Source organism: Marmota monax, unplaced genomic scaffold (genome assembly GCF_021218885.2).
Source record: "Marmota monax isolate L192 unplaced genomic scaffold, Marmota_monax_Labrador192_F-V1.1 WCK01_AAM20220418_F8-fsc00051, whole genome shotgun sequence".
Taxonomy (NCBI): domain Eukaryota; kingdom Metazoa; phylum Chordata; class Mammalia; order Rodentia; family Sciuridae; genus Marmota; species Marmota monax.
The window spans coordinates 8,776,906-8,797,189 of NW_026695202.1; the positions used below are offsets into that span (position 1 = coordinate 8,776,906).

The 20,284-nt window shown below is 52.4% G+C and overlaps 2 protein-coding genes and 1 long non-coding RNA gene across 4 annotated transcripts in view; 1 reads left to right on the forward strand and 2 right to left on the reverse strand.

Annotated features, from left to right (window-relative positions):
* Positions 1-579: 579 nt before the first annotated feature.
* Positions 580-6,880, reverse strand: LOC124082900 (apolipoprotein L3). Of its 2 annotated transcripts, XM_046429427.2 has the most exons (4): positions 6,747-6,861; positions 5,985-6,075; positions 3,132-3,255; positions 580-1,578 (listed from the first exon to the last, which is right to left on the reverse strand). In XM_046429427.2, the coding sequence occupies exons 2-4, from the start codon at positions 6,031-6,033 to the stop codon at positions 702-704; spliced, it is 1,050 nt and encodes a 349-aa protein (XP_046285383.1). In that variant the 5' UTR covers positions 6,034-6,075; positions 6,747-6,861; the 3' UTR covers positions 580-701. The 2 variants fall into 2 exon arrangements, with proteins under 2 accessions (XP_046285383.1, XP_046285382.1); XM_046429426.2 differs by lacking the exon at positions 3,132-3,255 and having other exon boundaries at positions 6,747-6,880.
* Positions 6,881-13,541: 6,661 nt separating this feature from the next.
* Positions 13,542-15,590, forward strand: LOC124082902 (uncharacterized). Its single transcript, XR_006848538.2, has 2 exons — positions 13,542-14,029; positions 15,060-15,590. It is a non-coding gene; the product is annotated as an uncharacterized LOC124082902 (long non-coding RNA).
* A 1,601-nt stretch (positions 15,591-17,191) lies between these two features.
* Positions 17,192-20,284, reverse strand: part of Myh9 (myosin heavy chain 9) — an 83,193-nt gene continuing 80,100 nt past the window's right edge. Inside the window, exons 39-41 of the mRNA XM_046429428.2 lie at positions 20,044-20,152; positions 19,610-19,782; positions 17,192-18,606 (exon numbers count right to left, since the gene is read on the reverse strand). Coding sequence (XP_046285384.1) covers positions 18,489-18,606; positions 19,610-19,782; positions 20,044-20,152 — 400 coding nt within the window. The 3' untranslated portion in view covers positions 17,192-18,488. The remainder of the gene's footprint in view (positions 18,607-19,609; positions 19,783-20,043; positions 20,153-20,284) is intronic.

Below are 20,284 nucleotides of genomic sequence, written 5' to 3' on the forward strand. Positions count from 1 at the left end.
GTCTAAATAAAATACAAAGTAGGGCTGGGATGTGGCTCTGTGGTCGAGGGCCCCTGAGTTCAATCCCCAGGACACACCCCCACCAAAAAAAAAAAAAAGTCCCTGCGAGATAAACCAAGGGTGAATAGCTCCTGGAGAGACGAGGCCAGAGTGCACCAGGGAAAGCCTGTTGCTGGATGTGGGGCTCTGGGAGGGGCTGTCCCTCCCCCGCTGCGGCCAACTGCTTTCCTGGTGTGTCCCTGCCTGTTGCTGCCCACCTCCTCTCTGTTCACAACCCCCGCACTTATTCTTTCTCTTTTGAGATGGAATCTCACCCTGCTGTCCAGGCTGGCCTCGTCCTCCTGGCTCAAGCCATCTTCCCACCTCAGCCTCCCGAGCAGCTGGGGCTATAGGTGTGTGTCACCACACCTGGCTTCCTATGTATTCTTTAGTCCAAGATAAACTCTTCCTGTTCCCTGCACATTCGTGTCCCCTCTTGTCCCTTATTTCAGACTCTGGGTTCCTGCCTTCTTATTGACCCACTTGCTGTCAGCATTAACCTCTGTCTTGCTGTGCTCAGCCACACGAATGCCAAACGCCTTGACACTCAGTTTCAAAGACTTTATTTCTCTCTCTCTCTCCCATATAATAAAACGCCCCCATGCAGGCATTCCTCTGTCCAGCACGTGTCCCCTGACCTCCGTGCTGCTTGAGGAGAGGTGTCATGGCGACGGGTCCAACTGCAGCCTCTCGTGGGTCTGGATGAGTTCTTGCAGCTTCTCCTCCAGCTCCTGAGCCTTCTGCCTCAGCTCTTGAGCCGACTCTGCCTTTGCCCCCTCATGCAAATGCGTCGACTTTTTCACGAGGTCGATCACGTCCATCAGAAGGAAGATGCCTGTGGTGGCTGCACCCATGATCCGGGCCCCTTTGGTCATGGCCAGAGCAGTGCCTCCAAAGGCTCTCTGTACCTGCTTGCCACTTCGGATTGAGATTCTCCCGGTCGTCATGAGGCGCCGGGCACTGGATACTAAGCGGGGGTTGGCTTTGGCCAGCTTGATGGCCCGGATGTGCTTCCCAATGTCGCCCAGTACTTGGATGAAGTTCTTGGTCAAGGAAATGGCCTTGGGTGCATTGTGGCCCACGATCTGGGCAACGGCCTTCGAGTTGCTTGCGTTCTTTGACACGAGGCTGCTGGCTTCTTCTGTGGCGGACACAGTGCTTGAATGCTCGACGATGCTAGTGGAGACGGTTGTCACAGCAGCGGCTATTCCCAGCCCCACCCCAGTGGCCGAGAGGGCCAGACTGACTCCTGCCGTCACAGGTGCCAGGGCCAGGCCAAGGATGGTGAGGACTCCAGATGCGGCACCGGTGGAGTTGGCCACCACGTGGGAGATGGTGCAGTCCTTGTGCACCTTGTCAACCCTGTCTGCCAGGGCGCGGAGCTTCTCTATGCGCTCCTCCAGCTCCGCTTTTACCTGCGGAAACTCTTGCAGGAACCTCTCCCTGTCCTGCACGTGGGTTTGGAGCATGTCCTTGTCCTCCAGGGCCATGTCTCCTCTAAGCTTATTCAGAGCCTCGTACAGCGCATCTGCTTCCTCCCTGGAAGAGTCAAGGTCAGTGACTAAGAGAGGCAGTTGGCTTGCCTGTCAATGGGCTCAGTAAGCTGTGTCCTGCATGAGCCTCAGAGCCTTTACTATAAACCAAGTGAAAACAAATTTTACTGATGTACAGCATTTTTCTTCCAATGCTAAACATGTTTGGAACATCATAGATACTTTGTGGTCCTTAATAAGGTGGTGCATGTGTGAAAGTCATCTTAAGATGCTCTTCAGTGGTAGGCATTTGAAAAAGCACCTTCTCACTCAAGGTCAACGGCATCACTACCAAACTACTTGTAGAGCAGGTGCTCTGTGTCTGAACAAAGAGAACTGGGAAATAAACAAACAAGACCCTTTAATTCAGAGAATGCTAGTGTGTAGGGAAGACTCAGCTTGCTCCAGAGAAGGCTTCCCTTTGTCCTCAGCTATGGGGAAGTGATCTGTTGGCCCTTGGAATGTCCTCCTGCTAGGAATGTCTTTGTTTGCCTGGACTCTCTGGCCTCAAGACCATACAGGTGAGCATCCCTGATCCAACAATCTAAACCTGAAATGCTCCAAAATCTGCAACCTTTTGAGCACTCTCATGATGATACAAGTGGAGAGTTGATCACCTGACCTCATGGGATGGGTCACAGTCAAAGCCCAGGCATTGCTAAAAATATTAAATAAAATCACCATCAGGCTGCATACATAAGGTATAGAGAAGAAACTGACTTTCACATTTCGACTTGGGTCCCATTCCCAAGATAGCTAATTATATATCTGTAAATATTTCAAAATCCAAAAACAAACAAACAAATCCAGGGCTGGGCCCAGTGGTGCACACCCATAACACTAATGGCTCCGGAGGCGGAGGCAGGAGGATCACGAGTTCAAAGCCAGCCTCAGCAGTTTAGGGAGATGCTAAGCAACTCAGTGAGACCCTGTCTCTAATAAAATACAAAATTGGGCTGGGGGTGTGGCTCAGCTCAATCCCCGGTAACCCCACCCCCGCCCTGGCCCGGAAAAATATCCAGGATCTGAAACACTTTTGGTTCCAAGCATTAAAGGATGCTTAGCTTAACAATGTGACATCCGATGGGAGCTTCTGTGCTCTTTCTGACCTCCAGAGGAACTGGAGGCTAAAGCCATAAACCTCCAGGATGGAGACCGCAGGTCCTCGGGGAGGACAGCATGTGGTCAGGACTTGAGATTGTAGGCCTTGGTGGTCAACTAGACTGGATTCAGAAATGCCTAGGAAAAGGGCTGGGGTTGTGGCTCAGCGGCAGAGCACTCGCCTAATGCGTGCGAGGCCCTGGGTTCGATCCTCAGCACCACATCAAAATAAAGAAATAGAATGAAGGTATTGTGTCCAACTACAACTAAAAAATAAGTATTAAAAAAAAAAAGAAATGTCTAGAAAATTGATGAAGCACACTCGTGTGTCTGGAGACACTGGGCACATGGGTAGGTGATCTGAGCGGGGAGACCCTCCCTGATTGTGGTGGCACCATCCGATAGGCTGGGGCCAGGAGAGGACAGGGGGAGAAGGGGGAAGCTCCCGACCGCAGCTACCTGGACAAATCAGCCCCAGCCACGAGGCTCTCCCAGGCCTCTTCGGTCAGCAGGAGCTCCAGGTCCTCTCTGCTCACTACGCTCTGCAAATACTCAATGGCATCCTCAGTGAGGCTCTTGCCGTCTATGGGGAGAAGAAAGCACTGTTAGGGGACAGTGGGCCACAGCGTAAATAGCATCCTGGCTGCTGCCACATGGGGTACTTTTTTTTGCAGTGCTGGGATCACACACAGGACCTTGCACCTGCAAGGCAAGCACTGCACCACTGAGCTACACCCAGGTTCCCATGGGGTATATCTGTGGAGTCGCTGGCGTTGTAGACTGAACCGTGTCCCCAGCTTCATAAGTTAAAGCCCTAACTCCCAGTGACTGTGTTTGGTGATAGGACTTTTAAGGAAGTGAAGTAATTAAGATGGAACTGTTCACAAGGGTGGGCCTAATCGATGGGCTTGGTGTCCTTAGAAGAAGCGCACAGGACACCAGATCTTCCCCCATCCCTGTGTCAAGGAAAGGCCTTGTGGACCCGTGAGAAGCAGCCTCCACAAGCCAGGAAGAGAGGCCTCACCAGAACCTTGCAGCGTGGCCTCTGGCCTCCAGAACTGTTAGAGGTAAGTGACTTTGGCTTAAGCTGCTCAGCCTGGGGCATTCTGTGATAGGAGCCCAAGAAGACTACAGTTCAGGGAAGTGCCCTGATGCTCTGCAGAGAGACAAAGTGTTCTTGGCCCTGGACAGCCTTTCTGGCTGGACAGTGGAATGTTCCAGAGACAACTTCCAGCTGCCCTATGCCTGTTGCATGTCAAATACTGTTCATGGTATTTTCAAAACAGAGTTTCAGCCGAGAGCAGTGGTGCACACCTTTATCCCAGCAGCTAGGGAGGCTGAGGCAGGAGGATCGCGAGTCCAAAGCCAGCCTCAGCAAAAGCAAGGTGCTAAGCAACTCAGGGAGACCCTATCTCTAAATAAAATACAAAATAGGGCTGGGGACGCAGCTCAGTGGCAGGACACCCCGGGTTCCATTCCCAGTACTGAGGAAAAAAAATCTGGTGATTTCTGCATTCTACACTATAGTATATCTGTTGTAGTGACACCCCCACCCACAGAAAACCTTAACTAAACTTCTCCAGACATCTTCACCATGGCTGATTTTAGGACTATCAGCAAAAGAGTCTCTGCAAAAGAGCTCAATGGAGGTAAACTTTCTGTTTTCCTGTTGCTCTATTTCACTTGGCCACGGGCCTGGAAGAGATCAGCACCACAGGAGCTGGACGCCCCTTTACTTTTTTTCACAAACATTTATCTGGTAGTTTGTGGAAGTGTGTTTGCAAAAGTAAAATATGATAATAAAAAGACAGATCCTTTAACCAGGCCTCTGGCCTTGAGCTGGGCTTCACAGAGCTGTCTACATTGTTAAGATAAGTTACAACTGGGCTCCATGGTGACAGCTGGCAGGGGAGGAAAGAGAGGGGAGAAGAAGCTCTCCCCTTCTCAGGTGTTGTCCTTGAAGAGTTAACTAGCCCAGAACAGGGAGAGAAAAAGCTGCTTTTATGTGAACTTCTGCAGACTGTGAGCTTCTGAGCCCCTCCCCTTACACACTGGGGATAAAACTCCAAAACTCCCTGAACTCGGGGTTCAGGGGCTTGACTGATTACAGCAAAAGCTGTGCCCTCTGAAGCTGGCTGCAGCCAAACAAAACTGTTTCCTGCTGTCTTGGGTGCCCTGCCTCGGCTGTCCCCACAATACTCTGGGCTTTTTTAAAATTTAAAAATAATGTTACTCACTATTGAATGAAACCAGCATGCAGTGAGGATTCCTCTGTTTTTCGAGGACCCCCAGGACTGGCAGTGGAGGGACTCTTCAGGAGGGTGCCGAGCCGGGGGGCTGGCCCCTCCACTTTGATCTTTGTGCTTTCTCCCGGTCCTGGGCTCCCCAGTGACACCAGCAGCCCAGGCTGGCCCAGGGGCCTCAGGCCTGCTTGGAGCCTCCCCTCCTCCCCTCCCAGAGGGCTCTACTTGAAGCACCATTTGCTCTGACTTGGCTGCATGGAAATGGAGGAAGGGGACGGAAACAGTTCTGAGAAAACGAGACTCGGGAAGAGCCCATGAGGTGGGGGTGGACGGTGGCTCTACTCTGGTTTGAGTTTCAGATTTTCCTTTTATCAGGGTTAGCCTTTGCCCTAGGCAGCCCCCTGGTTAGACACGCGGGGGTGTCTAGTGCCGGGCAGGTACCCTAACACAGGCCCACCTGGGATGGTCAGGTTCCAGGAGGAGGGGCGAGAAGGGACAGTCAGGGAGGACCTACTATGTGGCAGGTGCTGGCCCAGGCCACGTAGCACTTATGTCACATCCTCACAATAAGGAAACAGTGTCCTCCTGATACAGGGGAGGGGAGGGCAGGGGAGGAGCTCAGGGTGACACAGATGGGAGGTAGCCAGGGTCACGATGGGGTCGAGTTCGGTGACATTCTGAGTGACTCCTCCTGCTGACCCATTCAGAGCTGGGTGCAGAACCAGAGCTGGAGGGCGCAGCCCCCCATGGGTGAGGCCCAGGTCAGCCAGCAGCAGGGGAGGAGAGGGCAGGACCCTGGGCCCCTGTCCACCCCTCTCCATGCTCCTTCTCTCCTCCCCACCAGCCGTGTCCCTGCCCCACCTGAGCTGGTGGGTGGAGGGAGAGTGGGGTGGAGTGTCCAGCCTCCTGAGGAGAGGGCAGGGACCCCCCCAGGCCCGGGTTGGTGGGGGCACCACTTGTCCCTGGGGCTCCCTCCTTGACTCCCCTGCAGGCCAACTCCGTGTCAAAGGAGCCACCCCAGTTCTGGGTCTTCAGCAAGAACCAGCCAGAGAAGAGGAAGCCGGGCTACCTGGGCAGGCCTTGCTGGGGTCTGGGTCCATGGTCCAGCGGTCGGTCATGTCTCTGAGAGGTTTTCCTTACAGCTCCGAGCGGCGTCCAGGCTGAAGGGGAGGAGGAGGCACATTGTGGGGTGGGACATGAGCCATCTGTGGCAAAGGGGCCCGCCTCCTACGGTTCCCGCTGGGGTGGCAGCAGAGGCCAAGTGGACTGAGAGTGTTCTCTGCCTCCTGGGCTCTGCGGCTACTATTTAAAGAAAGTCACTTTGCTCCAGCTCCCTCTGCCCTGGCTCCCTGGCCGAGGCAGAGGCCACTTGTCCTGTTAAGGACAGGATAAGACAAGACGAGGAGGCGGCCTTGGAGAGACGACAGAATCCACGCACAGAAGGAACCTTCTGGCAATTACCGGGTCTGGGAACTTCTGTGCTTACCAAGGAAAGGGCCCTCCTGCCCTCCTCCACACGTCTGGACACCTCCAGATTTCCCAAAGAGACGGGGCACCGCTGACATCACCTTCCCTCTGGGGTCACCTGGCCATGGAGCCTGGGCTGCACCCGAGGAAACCTCATGAACTATCTGAGCAGGTCCCCACCCTCTCTTCTGCAGAAGGGGACAGGGGAGTGTCAGACCCTGCGGGCTCTGCTTCTGCTTCACTGTTGGACCTGGGACTGATTCCCGACCTGCCCAGAGCTCATCTGTAAAATGGGCACAATGACCCTCCTCTTACAGAGCTATGGGGAGGACAAGGAAACGGGGCCATCATACCCCCGACTTACCAAGGAGTCTTCCCCTGGCTGAGCTCACACCCGACCCAGCTGTCCTCCGCTGTAGGGATGCAGTCGCAGAGTGTGCCTCTGGGTAGTGACACATCCTCTGGGCCCCGGAAAGGGAAACCGAAAGCTGCAAACTTTGAGCTGCTCCTGAGCAAACATGGACCCGCTGCCAGCCAGCCTCCGCCCTCGGCCCCACCCACCTCCTCGCTGACCTGCTTTGAGGGCAGCCCTGCCCGCCCTTCCTCACCCCCAGCATGGCTGCCCACCCCTTCACAGTCTCCCCATGCCCCGGGTGCTACTGCATCCCTCCTGCATCGCTGCTGCTGAATGTCTCGCCACATGGCCTCAGGACATCGGCTTACCTGGGCTCTTCTGCCCAGAGCACCTGCTTCTACCACCTGGAAATATCCTGCTCATTCATCCTTCAAAACCCAAACCTGACACCGCTTCCTCCGAGAAGCCCTCCAGCTTCCTCCCTGGGAGAGTCCCCTGCCCCTTCCTGCCAGGGCACATTTCAGAGAAGGGACAAAGTTCACTGCTTGGCCACAAAGCCATCGGTGGCAAAAGGGCTGGGAGAAGGACTGGACCCCAGAAGCCACCTGATCCTTCCATCAAGTTTGTTTCATCTGGGGCAAATGTCACTCATGGCCATTCCCCACCCCCACCAGCTTTAGAGGGAGGGGCAGCAGGTGACTACCCAGGAGCTGGTTTACATTGCATTCACTTCTCCATTTTTTTTTTAAAGAGAGAGAGAGAGAGAGAATTTTTAATATTTATTTTTTAGTTTTCGGTGGACACAACATCTTTGTTTATATGTGGTGCTGAGCCTTTACTTCTCCATTTGATTGCAGATTTATTTGTTTAGCCACTGAGTCACATCCCAACCCTATTTATATTTTACTTTGAAGACAGGGCCTCACTAAGTTGCTGAGGCTGCTTTGGAACTTGGGATCCTCTTGCTTCAGCCTCCCGAGCCACTGGGATTACAGGCGTGTGCCACTGTGCCTGGCCGGAGTTTTCTAATCATTCCCTAAAGATTTAAAAATTTTCTCACTTTAAAAATAGACATATAAAATTGTACATACTTATGGGGGTGTGTGATGTGATGTGACTGTTTTGCAGGTGAGGACACAGAGGCAACGGTATCTGGCAACTCAGAGGAGGAGCCAAGACTCCGGCTGCATTTGACATGTTGACATTTGAAAGCTGTGACCACTCTTCCTTGCTTAAGGTTTTTTTTTTTTTTTTTTTTTTTAATAAGGACTTGAATCAGTTATAAAGAAAGAACACACACACACACACACACACACACACACACACACATATATATATATATATGGCTGGGGGTGTGGCTCAGTGATTAAGCACCTCTGGATCAGTCCCCAGTACCAAAAAAGGAAAAAAAAAGAAAAAAGAAAGAAAAGAAATTTTACAACTCCATAAAATTATCAATTACAAAGGCTCTGAATAGACTTTTTTCAAAGAACATATACAAATAGCCAATAAATGCATGAGAAGATTTCAATATTGTCATTCATTGGGGGTATGAAAAAGAAAACCAGCAGGATCATAAGCTACTTCCCCCCACAGGTATGGCTAGAATAAAAGAAGATAGATAATAGCAAGTGTTGGTGAATTAGAACTCTCATACACTGCTGGAAGCAATGCAAGGTGTGCTATTTTGGAAAACAGTTTGGCCATTCCTAAATAAAGTTAAAAATAGAGTTACCATTTGGCTCAGCAATTCTGACACTATCTGCAAAATATATTTTATACATTTAAATAAAATGTATAAATACATTTTATATTGAAATGACAATATTATTTGCAATTAGACAGAGATAAGTTTAAAAATATATATAGTTAACCCTAAATAGACAACTAAAAACATAAGATGAAAGATTAAACCTAATGAGTCAATCATGGAGCTAAAAATAGAATCACTTGGGAGAAAAACAATCAATTCCAAAGAAGACAGAAGAGAACAAAGGGCAGATGGGACAAACAGAAACAAACAGTAAGAAAATTTAATCATATGTACAATTACATTAAATATAAACAGCCTAAATACTCAGTTGAATGTCAGACTGGACAAGGAAGAGATGCTCAGTGCACCAGCTGTCAGCACACTGTCTCTTAGCTCTAGGTCCTCCCTTCTCTGACCGTGGCTCTGAGTTAACATTATTTTTTAGTCATTTTTTTCCCCTGTAAACTCCTTTCCTTTCTTATCAGCATGACTAGCTCGACAGCCACACAAAATCACGGTGAGATACACAGCCAAATAAATACTGGCTCAGATCCAGAGTTGAGGACCAGGTCAAAAGAGTATTTCCCTGATAGGAGCTGCAGCCCTGCCCTGATCCAACCAGAGTGTGGAATTCTCTGGAACAGTCATGGCTGGCCGACCAGTCTCATGGTGAAGCAGTGGGGAGGGAGCTGCAGATTCACTTTGAGGAGGGAAGTTGGGGTCTCTTCCCTCCAAGGACACAAGCAGCAATCACCCCACCTGGAGAGCCTGCAGATCTGCTGTAAACCAGCTCAACTTGACTGGGGGCATCATAAGAAAAGTCACCCAGCTGTCTGCAGCTCCAGAGTTGAGAACTAAGACAAAACCCCCTTTGGTCCACAAGGATCTCCGTGTTATGGTCTGAATTAATCAATACAATTAGTAAGTTATAGGTTTTAGATCAGGATTAAAAAATATAGATTGATAAAATAGTAAATAGAGCCATAGTGACTCCATCTTTATGGTTCCCACATGAAACTGTTATATAAGCTGTTTTTAAATTTAAAAGAAAATTTTTTTAGTTGTAGATGGACAGCATGCCTTTATTTTTTATTTTATTTTTATGTGGTGCTGAGGATTGAACCCAGTGCCACACACGTTCGAGGCAAGTGCTCTGCCACCGAGCTATAGCCCCAGCCCTGTTATTAAAAATTATTTTTTAAAAAAATGGTTTTTCTGTGCTTTGTACACCTGCAAGTGAACCTGAACCCAGGGTGAACAACCGCAGTGAGCTGGAACCCAGGATGTGGTCGTCCGGCTGCTCTGCTGACTGCTCTTTCAGTCCTGGGACCCTGCTTGCTTGCAATTTTCAGCTTCGCAGACAGCCTGCACCTTCTGTCAGAAGCCATTTGGGCATGGCAGAAACGTCCCTGGCCAGGATAATAGAGATAAAATAAAATTCTCTAGTTTGTTTCAAATTTGGACTTAGTGTGCTTTCCGAGCGGTCGCCCATAACACTCAGCGCACCGGGAAGGCCGTCCAAGTTCCGAGGGAAAGAACCCAGCAACGGCTCCGGTTTCAGTTTCAGGTGGACCAGCATCACCTAGTGGAGAGCCGCCTCGGCCACCCCACCCTATCCCGCCCCTGGAGGGGTGGACGTGGCTCAGACAAGCTGGACACTCTGAGTTGGGTGTTCCAGAAGAGGGAACTCCCTCTCTGTCATTCCCCCTTTTTCTAGGGGCCAAGGGAGGAGGGAGGGATCTCCCAACCGAGCATGTGGCACGGGACCTTCCGAGCGCATCAGCATGGCTAGCAGAGACAAGCCTCCTAGGACACAAAGCCTGACCAGGGGATTGCTTTCCACGCTGACAGTGACTGAAGACCTCATAAGAAGTGGAAGGGGCAGTTACTGGGCCTGGCCACTTGTGGCCACACCTCACCCCAAGGACATTCCTGTTTCTTTCCTCAGATGGGAAAAATCAGGCCTCGAGCAATTGTCAACTTCAGGAAAATTTTAGAACTAAATGTGATGGCAAAATCAAACTTGTAATCTTTAATATTTTTGTGTTGAAGTCAAGACAAGTGAATGTTTAATTTTAATTATATGCAAAGTCCAAGAGCATCTGACGGCCGGGCGCGGTGGCGCAGGCCTGTAATCTCAGCAGCTCAGGAGGCTGAGGCAGGAGGCTCTTGAGTTCAAAGCCAGCCACAGCAAAAGCAAGGTGCTAAGCAACTCAGTGAGAGCCTGTCTCTAAATAAAATGAAAAATAGTGCTGGGGATGTGGCTCCGTGGTTGAGTGCCCCTGAGTTCAGTCCCTGGTACTCAAAACAAAATAAAAAAAGAGCATCTGATGCATTTTCAGAGTGAACAGAGAAGTTTGGGGATTCTGATTTAAAATAGGAAATTTGTAACCCTAGTGACTCAGGAGGCTGAGGCAGGAGGATCACAGGTCAAGGCCAGCTGGGCAACTTAGAGAGACCCCGTCTCAAAATTTAAAAATAAATAAATAAATATAAAAAGGACTGGGGATGTAGTGCAGTGGGAAAGTGCCCTGGGCTCAATTCCCAGTATCCCCCCCACAAAAAAATTCCAACCTTTTAAAGAAGAAAATAGCGGCACGGGAGCCCTTTACAGTTTGCGAAGCGTTTCCACACACATCCTCATAAAGGCTTCAGCAACAGCCTGTGATGAAAACACTGATTACGCTTGTTTCCCAGAGGAGGAAGCTAAGCCTCAGTCAGGCCAGAGAAGTTCACCAAAAAGTGCAGGGCTGGGATCCTCTCCAGGTCTTTCTGAATCCTGTTCTTTGTTTTCCGATCCAGATGGTTCCCCAAAGAGAGAAAATCCTCAACGCTCTCAAGTGCTCTGAAAATGTGATTTTCTTCCCTAATTCTCCCTGCTGGCTTGAGATGACTCACGAAACTTGGAATACCACTAGAATGGTCCAGATCCCACCTGGCCTGTGGCTGGTGGCCACGGGGAGCTGGGTCTGGCTGGGCCCCGATGGTCAACGGCCCCTGACGCCAGGTATCCGCCCGCTCCCCACGTCCAGGGCTTGGAAGAGCTGCTCGAGACGTTCCCCAGATTTTGCTTCGTAGCTTGGGTCCCTGCTTGTGGAATGAGGCCGCCCGAGCATTTCCCTGAAGGCAGTACTGGGAGATGACGTGAGAGAGGGTGGTGACCACCCTAGGCCTATAGTAGGTGCTCAATAAACAAGAATCAACATCCTCCCGACGTGCTTGTGTATGCTCCCTCTGTGTGCCTGAGCCATCTCAAAGCTGTAACTGTGGCTGCGAAAATGCACCCACACAGGTCCCTCCTGGCCTCTCCTTCCACCCACTGCAGAGCCAGGACCCCATTAGAAGCCCCAAACGTGGTGCCCCTCAGGGGCAGCAGGCACAACCCTGTACCTGTCCCTTTGCTTTCTGCGAGGAGAGACCTGATCACCACTTCCAGCTCCCTGCCCGGTGCTTCCTCTGACCCTGATCCTCTGTCCTTTGCAGGATGGGCTCTCTGAATCCCTCGGCACCTCTCTCCGTGGCTTCTTGTTTTAATAGCATGAAAAAATTGAGACACGCCTCACATAACACCCACTTAGAGTGGTTTTCAGTAAGTTCACTGTGTTGTGCCAACATCCCCACAGCCGGTTCCAGGACATTTCCGACACCCTCAGGGAAGCCCGTGCCTTATCAGCACCTGGAGCAGCTCTTCTGCCTCCTCCCCACCCCCGCCCTGGCTCCACAACTCCTTTGCTATCATTTCCTGAAGAAGAGTGTTCCCAGGTGGGCAGAGGGTGGGAGGGGACACAGTCCAGGGGGCTGTGGGGGGTGGGAAGGGACACAGTCCAGGCTGTCTGAGCAGGCTGGCCTGGCCTAGTCTGGGCACTGAGTCTAGGATACCTGAAGAGGTCACTCATGGACAGGTCATGGTGTAGAGATCCCCTGGATGGCGGAGAGGCCCGGGAGAAGCCAATGTCAAAGCCACAGACGGTCACTGTCAACCCATAAGGTCTGGGCAGGAAGGCTGAGGTCAGAAAGAGCAAGAGGACTCAATGGTAGGGAGGAGACGAAGCCTCGAGGTGGTCCTTGTGAGGCAGCGAGGAGGCTCGACCGGTGCACCCACCATCAGCCCATCAACTTGACAACACACGGGCGTACTGAACCGGGCACCAGAGCCCAAGTTGCCAGGCAGTTTGGGGGGTCGCCGACTTCTCTCCCAAGGTTGACCAGGAGTCTGCTGTTGTTGACCTGCCACCCTGCGAGGTTTCCCTCCGCACAAAAGCTGCCCTTATCCAGACAGTCCAGCCTCGGGGAGGACCGGAGAGGGTCCAGAGCCCAAGAACTGTAAGGATGAGACCTAGAGGTGCGCCCCCTCCTGCCTGGATCTTAGAAAGGAGACTCAGCAGCTCCTGCAATTCAGAAAATAAAGGAGGGAGTAAGAATGTCTGTGTTCTCCGTACTGAAGGGGAAAAATCCAGTTGTCATTTAAAAATTTTTATTTTACCACCATAAATTTTTTTTTTTTTAAAAAAGAGGATAACAAATTGGTGACAATTTCTTCTATAGTCATCAATGCAGAAATTAAGTGGCATCACTTGGGGAGAAACATAAAATGTTACCTAGTCGCTGTTTAATTTTTTTTGGGGGGGTGCAGGGATGGAACCCAAGGTCTCATGCACACGAGGCAAGTGCTCTACCACTAAGCTTCATCCCCAGTCCTAAAATTTATTCTTCAAAAAGTATAGAACAGAGCTGGGCACGGTGACGCACACCTGTAACCCCAGCAGCTTGGGAGGCTGAGGCAGGAGGATCGTGAGTTCAAAGCCAGCCTCAGTAACAGCGAGGCGCTAAGCAACTGAGACCCTGTCTCTAAATAAAATACAAAATAGGGCTGGGATGTGGCTCAGTGGTCGGATGCCCCTGAGTTCAATCCCTGGTATTGAAAATAAAAATAAAAATAAAAAATAGAATAAAATTCAGAACATATGGAACATTTTGCTTTCCATCTTCCTAGATCTATTCCCATTTAGCCATTTTAAAACCTTAATAGGAAATTTGTAGAGAATCAGATGTGACTGCGTTACTAGTACTGTCCTTGATGGAGTCTGCCTGCAAACGGGATATTCTGTCAAGGTATAGATAGGTAACAGCGGACATGCTTGAAAACGAGGTGTCTGCTGTCCTTGGGAGGACTTGCCTGCAAACGGGATGTTCTGCCAAGTGCGCTAGGAGGGCGCTGAGAAAAATTTTATTATCTGTTCTTAACAAGAGCAGAGCTCGGCATGCTCCAGGCCGAGAGTAGATGAGCCATGAGAATCGGGTCACTTCTGATTAGAAAGTAAAACTTCTGTGTGCTGTTTAATTAGCTGAAAGACCTGATTCATTGCTGTTGGAAGGCTGCCTTCTTTGTTCACAAGACTATAGAAAGATCGCTTGTATGCAACAAAGGACTTTTTTTTTCTGCTGCTGCTTTGCTTGCTCTACTTCTTCTTTCTCACGCTGACCTGCGAGTGAGCTACTGCAACATTTGGCGTAGATGGCAGGATCCAGCACCGAAAGGGTAAGCACCCCGGGTTAAGAAAACGAAAGGGGAACTTTCAGGATTAACAAAAAAATCCAAAGGGTATCGCCCCGGGTTGAAAGGACTTTAGGGGGACTTTCGAACTAACAAAATATCGAAAGGTATCGCCCCGGGTTGAAAGAGACCTTAGGGGGACTTTCAGAACTAACATGGGAAACTCCCAGTCCTTAGAGGAACACTATGTGGAGTTACTACAAGGATTATTATATTCCATAGGTGTGAAAACATCTCATAAGAGACTCAAGGAGTTATTTAAAATTATAGAATGTCATTGTCACTGGCTCCAGTATCAAACCAAGGTCCAGTTAAATTTAGGGGAATGGAAATTGACCAGACCCACCACATCCCCTTTCTCTAAATCCCAGTTGACCTGTGCACAGAGCTGTGTGAGGGCAGATGTGATTTCTGTCACTCCTGTATTTTTTGAATTCCTTGGTGGTGCCTGAGCAGTCACTGATGGCCTCTGTCACCCCAAGGGCGCCAAAGCCAGAGAACAAAGAAAGAAATTCTGGACTTTGGGGCTCACAGTCACATTGTAGGTAGAAGATTTGGAATTATTTGGAAAAACAAGCAACCAGGCAGAACTGGAGAGGAGCTCTCTAATGTCACCAATGACCAATAGGGAAGGTGACAGCTCAGGGGACGCCAAGTGAGGGTGGGTGAACACTCGGGACCGCGTGGACCTGAGTGAGGCCTTCAGGACTCTGTGGACATGGTTTGAGTGTCCCCAAGGGCTCGTGTGCTGGGAGCTTGGTCCTCAGTGTTGGGAGGTGAGGGACTTCAAAAGGAGGGGCCCGGTGGGAGGGGCAGGACCAGCCCCACCTCGAACTCCTGTCTCCCAAGGATCTCTCTCTCTCTCATGCACTACCGCTGATGTGCCCTGAGGTGACGCAGTCAGGGGCCCAGCCATAGCCTGTACCCTCCTGGTCACACTTTCAGCTTCCAAAACTGGGAGCTAAGTAAACTTCATTTCTTTATAAGTTACCCAGTCTCAAATATTTTGTTACAGTAACAGAAAACGGACTGATATAAGCAGTGAAATAAAGAAGATCATGTGTTGGGAGACCCTGCTGGGAAGAGGGGCAGCGTTAACACACCTATTGGGTTCTACCCAGGTCACATGGAAGGATGGAGCAAGGACCACTCGTACACAAGGAACTTGGGGTCAGGAGCCCCTGAGCTTTCAGAGCACCCCTGTTTCCCAGGGAGGATGGGTCAGGCAACCCTGGGACTGCCCACCTGTCACAGGCAAAGGTGAATACTTGGTCCAGTAGAGAAATCAAGAAGCCAGGGATGAAGCCCCACCCGAGAGGGCCAGAAGATGAAGGGGGAAGAGGGCAGGAGTGCTGGCAAACACGAACGGGACCCTCTCTGCTGCTGTGGGATTGCGACACCATATTTAACATGAATAGTTGGATGGGAATACGCAATATCAGCTCTATCTCAATCACTTCAAGTATAATACTGGGACGTGTGGTGTAGAAAATATTTTGTCTCCAAGATACAATAAAGTCAAACCTTGGAAATGACTAAAATTACATTTTACAGTTTGCTTTGCAGTTGCTAACGTAGCCACACTGTCATCTTGATTCTCGCTTCCCCTGCACCCGGTGAATCAATAGGGAAGCCACAGGATCTTGCAGGAAGGACTGAGATTTGCTGGTAGGGAAGTGGTCAATGATGTCCCCCTGTGTCCATGTCCTTATCGCTGGAATCTGTGAATATGACCTGACTTGGGAATAGGTCTTTGCAGATCCTTTGAGCATCCTGGATTACTTGGTTTGGGTAGGCCCTAAATCCAGTGACAAGTGTCCTTAGACAGAGGAGAGGTGTACAGGGAGGAAGAGGAGGAGCCATATGAAGACAGAGGCAGAGTGATGGGGCCACAAGCCAAGGAATGTGTGGAGGTACCAGAAGACGCAGGAGGGATTCTCCTCCAGAGATACCACCTTGATTTTGAACTTCAGAATGAATTTTTGCTGGAACTCGCCACAGTTGTGGCTCATCTGCTACAGCAGCCAAGGAAAGGAATACGCCGTTCTGTGAATAGCCAAGTGAGGTCTGGAGAGGAGAAGCAAGATGCTCAGGGCTGGAGCAAGGACCCACTCGGGGTCTTCCACACAGGAGAGGCGCAGGTTCTTGGTCCCCGGTGTGCATTGGAACCCCCTGGGGAGCTGGTCATGTCCCAGGCATTGGGCCCGACATGAGTTTGAGACAGCAAGGATGTGCACTGTTGCTAGGCTGGGGACCCCACTGACACGAGCCAGCCTGCATCCTCTAGACGCATCCTTCATAGTCAGAATGATAAACAGCTACTACAAAGACAAGCTAGAGAGAAACAGACACCCCTCAATAGAGTCCAAACACGTAACACTAAAGAAAACCAGGTACCAAGTGCAGCAGCACACGCCTGTGATCCCAGCAGCTGCAGAGGCTGAGGCAGGAGGATCAAGAGTTCAAAGCCAGCCTCAGCAACTTAGCAACTCAGTTTGACCCTAAATAAAATATAAACCAGGGCTGGGGATGTGGCTCAGTAGTTAAGCACCCCCAAGTTCAGTTCTTAGTACCAAAAAAGAAAAAGGAAACCCTGTGGTAGGACTGACCAGAGTCGTAATGAGACAGAAAAAATGGACTAGGGCATGGGTATAAGATTCGACCTCTGATGAAGGTCCTCCCTCGTCTCCCCTTTCCACTGGGAACCCTGACTACGCGACATGTGGGGTCCCGGCCGGCATCTAGGTCTCTGGCTGGCTCCGTGCTTTGCTCCTCTCTGTGCAGCGGCCTGTGCCTTCTTCACCCCGCGTGCGTGCGCTGGGCTTTGTCAGTGGGCACTGTTCAGTACATGCTGCATGCAAGGTGCCTCCTTCCTGAAGTCCCGCATCCCCACCCCCACAGCTCCACAACCAAGCCACCACCCTTCTCCCTGGCAAGAGAAAGATGACCCCACTGGGGACCCCAGTTCCCCTGGATGCACAGGCCCCTGGCCAGCATCGAGGGTGGAACAGTAAAGGGTTTCTTGAGACACGAGCCCGAGGACTTCAAGGCTCAGAGCCCTCACAGCCCGATGGGCGCGTGTTCTCCCGAACCACGCAGCGCAGGCCCTGCAGGCCACCCGCGCTCGCAGAGGACTCCACACACGGCTCGTAGCACATGGTACTCTTTATTGTGACGCTCAGTGGCGAACATCTGTAAACCAGCTTGCTGTAGTGGTGGCAGCCGTGACACATGCTAAGGCACTTTCGTTATAGAAAAGGGTGCTCCCCGAGAGTGCTGCTCACTCCATGGTGACAGCAACTCGGACCTGAATTCAGCACTTTCTAGGCATCCAGAGAGCTTCATGGTGGCGGGGTTTCTTTCCTTTCAAAAGAACGCCTCCTGCCTCAAGCGAGTCTAAATGCAGCATTTACAAACAGGAACAGGAGCAGACTCGGCAGCCAGTGTCGACCAGGGGACAGCTACTCTTCTAAACACGGTTCCCAAGGAAAGGCAGTGATAAGGACTCGGCATTTTATCATTTATTAAAAGAAGGGAAAAAGAAAACCTTTTTTTTTTTTTCTTTCAAAAATCTCTGCAGGTGGCTGAGTTGAAGCTGCTGAGTCAGCAGTGCAGGTGCGCTACCCTCGGGCCCAGTCCTGGAGCAGGCACCCGGCCACAGAGGGCCACCAGCCCTCTCTGATCCTCTGGCTGCAAGACTTGGGATAAGTCCCTTAACCATTAAATACATTTGGTCCCCAAGAATGATGGGAGAAGCCACGGGAAGGCTGCTGGACTTCAGAGTGGCCCAGACACCCTGGCTGCTGGGCCCCGACAGCCTCGCTGTGCAGGGACAGGCTGCCCTGGCCAAGGAGGGGAGGGGGCATTGCACTTGAGACCCTTTAGAATCAGGAAGGGGGCAGTGAGCACGGTGCCGCCCAAAGCGGGTGGGAGGAACGGCGCTGCCCCCAGCATTCTGTGCCCTGCACAGAGGTGGCACTCCTGGGCCACTCGGGGGAGGTGTGAGGTTACCGCGTGTGATTGCCAACAGCAGAGAGGGAGGAGGAGGGGAGAGCGGTGGCAGGGCAGGGGACGGGAGGGCGACACACCTCTAGGGTGTCAAGCTATCAAAACTCCTTTAGTCTGAAGAAAAATAGATTCATAGAAAATTCTAGGGCCCACCCCGGGGCCTGCCCTCACCTCACCGTCTGTGCTTGTAGGCAAGAGAGGGTGGAGACCTGCTGGTCACTTGTTCCCCGGGCCTGGGCCTGGCCCTGACTCTTTGGTATCAGATTCGAGGGTGGGAGGGGAGCTGGGGCTGCAGCAGAGGAAGCCAGCGCCCTCGACAAGGCTGGGTGGGTAGGGTCGCGGTCACAGCAGTCCTGAGGTGGGGTGCCGCGGGGTCTGGGAGGGGGAGGCGGAGTCCTCTGTCCGTCCGGCTCGGGCAGCGGGCAGGAGGAGCGGCCTACTCAGCAGGCTTGGCCTCGGCCCCGTCGGCCTTGCCATCCACCTCCTCATCTGAGCAGTCGCCAGTGCCTTTCCGAGCCATTCGACGGGGCACAACAAACGGCAGGTCCCCACGCCTGTGGACGGAAGCAGAGGGTCAGTGGCGCCCAGTGGGGGGTGGCCTGGCATGGTGAGCACATTTCACAGGTGTCTTCAGGAGACACTGGGCACTCCCTGGGGCAGCAGTGCTGAGCCTGGGGAGCCACTGACTGGGTGGGACAGGGACAGACTCAAGGAAGCAGAGGGTCCTGCAAACCATTCATGTCCCAGATATGGTGACACACAGCGCTGGCATCGACGGTTCAGGAAACAGGACAGAAGCTGCTCAGGTCACCTTCCCTGGCAGCCGCCTCCCTGCTCGAGCTTCGGTCACCCAGGCAGTGGCTGGGGGTGGCTCAGGGGCAGAACATTTGCCTAGCATGTGAGGCCCTGGGCAGCACCCTAGGACCCTCAGGCAAGACCTCTGCCCAGGGCAGGTGGCACCAAGAAACCCAGGACAACTACTCACAGGGACCCAAAGTCGGGCTTCTTTGATCAAATCAGAAAATTCAAGTGAAATATTGACAACAAAGTCCAGTCTTATTATTATGTCCCCACCCCCAACCCGCAAAAAAACAGGTCCCTGTGAAAGAGGTCAACAATGAGGACCTGGGAGGGAACGATCCCCTGGGGCCAGCAGGCACCCCGAATGCCAACAGCCGCTCTGGAACTTTCCCACAGTGGCTCACTTGCAGGTAACCCCAGGTGCTAATGTGCTGGGGATGGGCCAGGGATGCAGCTCTGTGGCAGACAGTTCGCCCAGAGGCCCCGGGCTCCATCCTCAGCAAACCACCCCCCACCCGCCTTCGAGTGTGCCCCAGGTCTGGAGCTGCAGGACAGGCTGCCAAGGAACAGGTGGGCCCAGGCCCCACGGGCAGGGAGAGTCCAGGAAAGCCCGCTGCTCTGTGATGGGCAACCTCTGGGGTCTGCCACCAAGCACCCTGCTCCTGGGCTCTGTGACCAGGCTTATAAGGAGGTCACCCCCTGAACAGGCCAGCTCTGGAAGGACAGACGAGGACAGGGCGGGCCGCCTGAGCTCACCTGAGCTTGTTCTTCAGGGAGCTGACCTCGCGGTTCATGGCGTCCGCGGTCTCTGTGGCGTCCTCTAGCTCACGCTGCAGCTTCCGGCGTGAGGCGTTGGCCCTCTGGGCCTCCTCCTCGGCCTCCTCCAGCTGCCGCTTGAGCTGCTTCAGACGGGTGGACGCCTTGTCTGCCTGCAGGGAGAGGTGGCCGCCCTGGTTAGGGGCTGTGGGCAGGAGAGGGGGCGGCCCTGGCGGGGGCTGTGCACAGGGACAGGGGGCCACCCTGGTTGGGGCTGTGGGTGGGACAAGTGACAGCCCTGGGTGGGGCTGGGGACAGGTGTAGCCCTGGCTGCAGCTGACAGGTGGCAGCCCTGGGTGGGGCTGAGGGTGGGGACAGGTGGCAGCCCTGGCGGAGGCTGTGACCCACAGGCCTGGCCACTGCCCTGCACACACCTGGTCCTTGTACTGCTCCGCGTTCCTGCGCTCGTCATCCACCTGCAGCAGCACGTCCTTCAGCTTCTTCTCTGCCCGGCGCACCTGCTTGCAGGCTGCCTGGCGCTCCCTGTGTGGCAGACACATAGCTCAGGGGGCTGGTTCCCAGGGAGTCTGGCCAGCAGCCATTTCTGGACTACCCATTTCCTGGGGCCTCGCTGGCAGGTGCCCACGGGGAGGCCTTGAGGCTAAGGTGCCAGTC

Coding starts and splice junctions, on each gene's coding strand:
- LOC124082900 (XM_046429426.2), bottom strand. CDS start 6,840: ATGTGTCACTACCCAGAGGCACACTCTGCGACTGCATCCCTACAGCGG. Junction 6,076..6,746: donor AGCCAGGGGAAGACTCCTTG/GTAAGTCGGGGG, acceptor CCTCCCCTTCAG/CCTGGACGCCGCTCGGAGCT. Junction 1,579..5,984: donor CCCCAGCAAGGCCTGCCCAG/GTAGCCCGGCTT, acceptor TGACTCTTCCAG/GGAGGAAGCAGATGCGCTGT.